The sequence below is a fragment of the Pteropus vampyrus genome, unplaced genomic scaffold, assembly GCF_000151845.1.
Source record: "Pteropus vampyrus isolate Shadow unplaced genomic scaffold, Pvam_2.0 Scaffold187, whole genome shotgun sequence".
In the NCBI taxonomy this organism is placed as follows: Eukaryota; Metazoa; Chordata; class Mammalia; order Chiroptera; family Pteropodidae; genus Pteropus; species Pteropus vampyrus.
Window position 1 is genome coordinate 185,138 of NW_011888968.1, and position 4,847 is coordinate 189,984.

At 62.4% G+C, this 4,847-nt stretch overlaps 1 protein-coding gene across 1 annotated transcript in view; it reads left to right on the top strand.

Moving 5' to 3' along the window:
* The window catches only part of OSBPL5 (oxysterol binding protein like 5), a 34,617-nt gene that overhangs the window by 6,321 nt on the left and 23,449 nt on the right, over positions 1–4,847 (top strand). The window contains exons 2-6 of the mRNA XM_023537358.1: positions 773–853; positions 1,116–1,217; positions 2,343–2,546; positions 3,362–3,446; positions 4,610–4,781. Coding sequence (XP_023393126.1) covers positions 773–853; positions 1,116–1,217; positions 2,343–2,546; positions 3,362–3,446; positions 4,610–4,781 — 644 coding nt within the window. The remainder of the gene's footprint in view (positions 1–772; positions 854–1,115; positions 1,218–2,342; positions 2,547–3,361; positions 3,447–4,609; positions 4,782–4,847) is intronic.

Sequence of the window (4,847 nt, forward strand, 5' to 3'; positions counted from 1 at the left end):
AGCTTATTCACTCATTCATTCATTCATTTATTCATTCATTCGAGGTGCTTACCGAGCACCCAGCCACTGGTGCCAAGGGGCTACTGGGCTCTTACTCCCGGACAATAATCAAAAATGTCTGTGACTATCGTTTCGAAAGGTGCTGGGCCAGCCACGGGCAGTGTGTGTCATCAGGGTCTGATACCAGCAGGGCAGTCAGCAGGCTTCCTTCTGGGGAAGCAGCTCGGTGGGGCGGGGGGTGGGAGCTCCCCAAAAGCAGGGAGACCATTCCAGGCCGGGGAACAGCGTGTGCCAAGGGAGCCCGGGGGGCCGAGCACAAGAGCCCAGCCCCTCAGGAGGGCAGCTGCAAGGTCAGCCCTGGCCCCTGGACGCCTGTCGCCCGGCCGAAGTCTGGGTCACTCCTACTGCAGCTCGAAGACTGCTTCGAGAGCAGATTCACACAGGGGCCTGTCCCGTGTCTCTGTCTCCCTATGGTCTGGAATGTTCTTACTTGGTTCAGAGAGTGTACTCAGGAGGGGGACCGACTGAGGTCAGTCTCCCTTCACCCCTGCATGAGCTGTGTGACCCGGGCAAGTCACCGAACCTCTCTGTGCCACACTCTCCCTCTGCAGGGCATAGGTGATCACAACCTGGCTGTGATCACAGATCACTAGCCCAGCTCTCCACCCTGCCCACCCCCCATGCCCCGCCACAGCCCCAGACCACACCCCCCCACCCCCACCATAGCCCCAGACCAGACCCCTCCACCCCCAACCCGGTCTCTCTCTTGCAGGTGGACTACAGGCTGTGCAACGGGTCAGACAAGGAGTGTGTGTCCCCGACAGCCAAAGTCACCAAGAAGGAAACTCTCAAGGTAGGCGTGGGCCTGGAGAGGGGCATGAGTGTGTCACCTGTCAGACGAATGGGCACCTGGGTCAGTGAGGCCACCACCCCCAGGGGACAGACCGTGCCCTGGCCACCCCCATGCCCTCCACATCCTCTCCTGTCCCTGCCCCCATCCTCATCCTCGGCCCCTGTCCCACGTCCCCGGGCTGAACTGCGGAGGGCAGGAGTTGCTGGGGTTGGCCAGCCCGGTGTCTCCTCCCCTGACTCGCCCACTGGGTCCCCCGGCCCAGGCACAGAAGGAGAGCTACCGGCAGGAGAAGAAGCGAGCCTCGAAGCAGCTGTTCAGTGCCCTGACGGACCCCAGCGCTGTCATCATGGCCGACAGCCTGAAGGTGGGGACGCCGGGCACGCGCGTGGTCCTGGCATAGGCCTCATCAAGGGACGGTGCAATGTCCCCAGCCACTCGTGAGACAGTTTAGCATATCTGTTTGCTGCAAATCTGTCATTGTCCTGGGACTGCCCAACAAATGACCGCAAGCTGGCGGCTTAAAACAAGAGAAATGTATTCTCTCCCAGTTCCGGAGGCCGAAGTCCCAAACCAAGATGCTGTGGGCCAGGCCCCCTCACAAGCCCGTACGGGAGGGTCCTTCCTGCCTCTCCCAGCCTCGGGGGGCTCCGGGGTTCCTGGCCTTGTGCCACACCCCTCCAGCCTCTGCCTTGTCTGCACATGGCCCTTCTGTGTCTCTGTGTCCTGTTCTCAGGGTGAGCAAGGAGATCAGAGCCCACCTACTCCAGTGTGGCCTCGTCTGGATTTGCCTACCTCTACCGAGACCCCATGTCCAATTAAGATGGGGGCTGGCCTGCTGGTGGGGGTCCCAGCGTGCCCGTAGAGTCCTCTGCTATGGCACAGAGGAAAGAAGGCCACACTCGGGCTCCATGTGCAAGGACCAGGGTTGGGGTCGGGGCCTGTGTCCAGGCCTCACTGAGGCCGTGGGTGAGGCCCTCAGTCTCTGAGCCTCAGTTTCCCCCTCCATATGGGTGCAGGGGGAGCTGCCGTGAAAAACCCACCAGACAAGTGCCCCAAGTCTGGTCGCTCGCAGAGCCCTGAGCCTGCGTGGGATCCTTGCATGTGTTCCCACAAAACCAAGAATAAAAATCAGGTACAAAAGGAAACATGTATTTAGAACGAGAAAAGAAACGACAAGTTTCACATTTCACAAAGCTGACCCTTACAACAGTCACAACTCATTGCTAGTTGCTCCTAGGCCCCTCGGAGGGCCTTGAACCTGAACTTGAAACTGAACCCGGCCTTGAGCTTCATGAACTCAGCCAGGAGATCTGTTCCTGGCTGCAGTGCATTTCTTAGGATTCACTATTATTTATGCGCTCCTTTTAAAAACTAAAAGGGACCTCTGCCCAGCCCAGAGTCCCACCCTGCTCTGGCCCCTCCCCAAGCCGTCCAGATGTCCCTGGGGCCTCGGCCCTCCCGGCACTGAGGCCAGCGCCCCTCCACACAGATCCGAGGGACCCTGAAGAGCTGGACCAAGCTGTGGTGCGTGCTGAAGCCGGGGGTCTTGCTCATCTACAAGACGCCCAAGGTGGGCCAGTGGGTGGGCACGGTCCTCCTGCACTGCTGCGAGCTCCTCGAGCGACCTTCCAAGAAGGACGGCTTCTGCTTCAAGCTCTTCCACCCGCTGGACCAGTCCGTCTGGGCCGTGAAGGTACCACTGGGGCGGGGGGCAGGGGGCAGGGGCGGAGGGGGCTCCGGAGGGCCAGGCCCCGGACCGGGAGAGAGGCCCCATGGGGAGCCGTGTGGGAGATGGGCTGGCAGGAGGCCCGTCCTGGCGCCCCCACCACAGGGCGTCCAGAAGCAGGCTGTCGGTCCAGAAGGGCCCGTTGCCACACACCTGGGGGGCCTGGGTTAAGTCCCGACGGCAAGGGCATCAGCTGTGGTTGGTGGCCCTCCAGGTAGAGCACATGGTGGTGCTCAGGGCCAGGGGACACGATAGGGTCAACATCACACCTGGAGCCGTGTCCAGAGGCGGAGGAACAGGGCCCCACGTGTGGCTGCGCCTGGCCGGACCTCAGCCCTCCTAACAGGGCCGCCCAGCCCAGGACCGGCCGGGTCACATTTCCAGATCAGAGCCAGAATGCCCCGCTAAATTTGGGATTCAGAGAGACAGCAAATAGTTTTTTAGTATGAGTATATCCCGAATATTGCACAGGATATACTTAAACTAATAAAACATATTTATTAGTTCTCCAAAATTGTAACTTAACTGGGCATCCTGATTTGCATATCCCGATTCTGGCCACGCCCAATTGGGGAGTCAGCCAATGAGAGACAGAAAACTCCGCACCCGCTCTTGGCCGCTGGCCTCGGCCTCTGTGTGGCTGGGTGCTCGACTCCGCCTGGGGGTCCCGAGACCCCAAAGTGCTCTGTGTGCCTAAGTGTGGGCCTGGATGACTGCATGACCTGTGTTTCCACGTGTCCCTGGGTGTCCCCTCGGGTGACACTGGGTCTCTGCCTCTCCAGGGCCCCAAAGGCGAGAGCGTGGGCTCCATCACGCAGCCCCTCCCCAGCAGCTACCTGATCTTCAGGGCTGCCTCCGAGTTGGATGGTGAGTCCTACCTCCGAGTTGGATGGTGAGCCCAGGTCTCAGGGCAGCACCTGTGAGGCTCCGCCCCACGGGGTTACAGACCAGGTTCAGGCCCCTTCACCACCACCCAAGAAGGAGGCACCCTGCCGTCAGGGGACGAGCCCAGGGTCAGCCACTCACTAGTCCCTCTGTGAGCCTCAGTTTCCCCATGGCAAAATGTGAATAACAGCACTTGTCTCCCCAGACATTATTATAAGAATTCGATGACCTTATAAAAAGCAACCAGGGAACAATTAGCGCCAACGTGCCAGACACCATTGAATCAATGGGTTCTACTGTAATCATCCACATTTGACAATGAGGAAACTGAGGCATCCCAGCAAGAAAGGGGTGGAGCCTGGAGAGGGGGCTGCGTCTCCACTCCCAGGGGCATCGCACGTGGTTGGAGCGCCCTCCAGTGGCTGCTGGGAGTAAAGCGGCTTCTCCCACCCCAAGCTCTTCGGGCGGGGACCTCCGGAGGGGATGGGGAGCGGGAAGCGGGGTGAAGGGCTCCCAGCCCACCAGCGCTCCAGGCGGCCTGAGCTGACCCTCGGGCTCCGGCCCTTCCAGCTCGGAGTCTTGGGCCAGCGACGGACCCGCTGGTGCACGGCGCCCCCTGGTGGTCAGACGCCGCACACTCGCGCTCCCTCGCGGCTGTCCCGGGTCCCTTGAATTCCCCCCTCGTTTCCCCAGCCCCCGACTCTTGTGTTAGACCCCGCGTGGGCCCCGTGACGGACAGGGAAGCCCATGCTCTCTGGGGGAGAAGAGTAGTGAGCAGTCGGACACCGCGATCTCTGTCGCGACGGGGAGGGGGCGGTGGCGGGGTGGCTGGTTCCGGGCTGGGAGGTCAGGGGTCCCTGAAAGGTCGGGGCAAGGAGGGGAGCTTCCTGCAGGGAGGCACAGGGGACTCTTCGGTGAGGACAGGCGGAAGCGAAGGGCGCTTTCCCCACTAGAGGGGTGGGGCAGATTGTCCCCCGGGCAGGGAAGGGGCGCCCCACGGAAGGCGGAGGGAGCAGGGACTCCTTGCGGAGGAAGCGCGGAAGGGTTGGCCTTCCAGGTGGAGAGCTGGCCGTGCGGGCGGCCCCAGCCGGGCGGGCCGCTCCCCGGGGCGGGGCTGCGTCACACACACCCCTTCCCCCACGCAGGCCGCTGCTGGCTGGACGCGCTGGAGCTGGCCCTGCGCTGCTCCAGCCTCCTGCGACTCAGCACGTGCAAGCAGGGCAGCGACAGGGAGCCCGGGTCTTCGCCAGACGCGTCGCCCTCCTCGCTCTGCGGGCTGCCCCCCTCGGCCACCTCCCACGACCAGGACCTGTTCCCGTGAGCGGGGGCGCTAGGGCAGGATTGGCCCTTCCCAGGAGCCGAGACTCCGGCCTGCCGAGGACC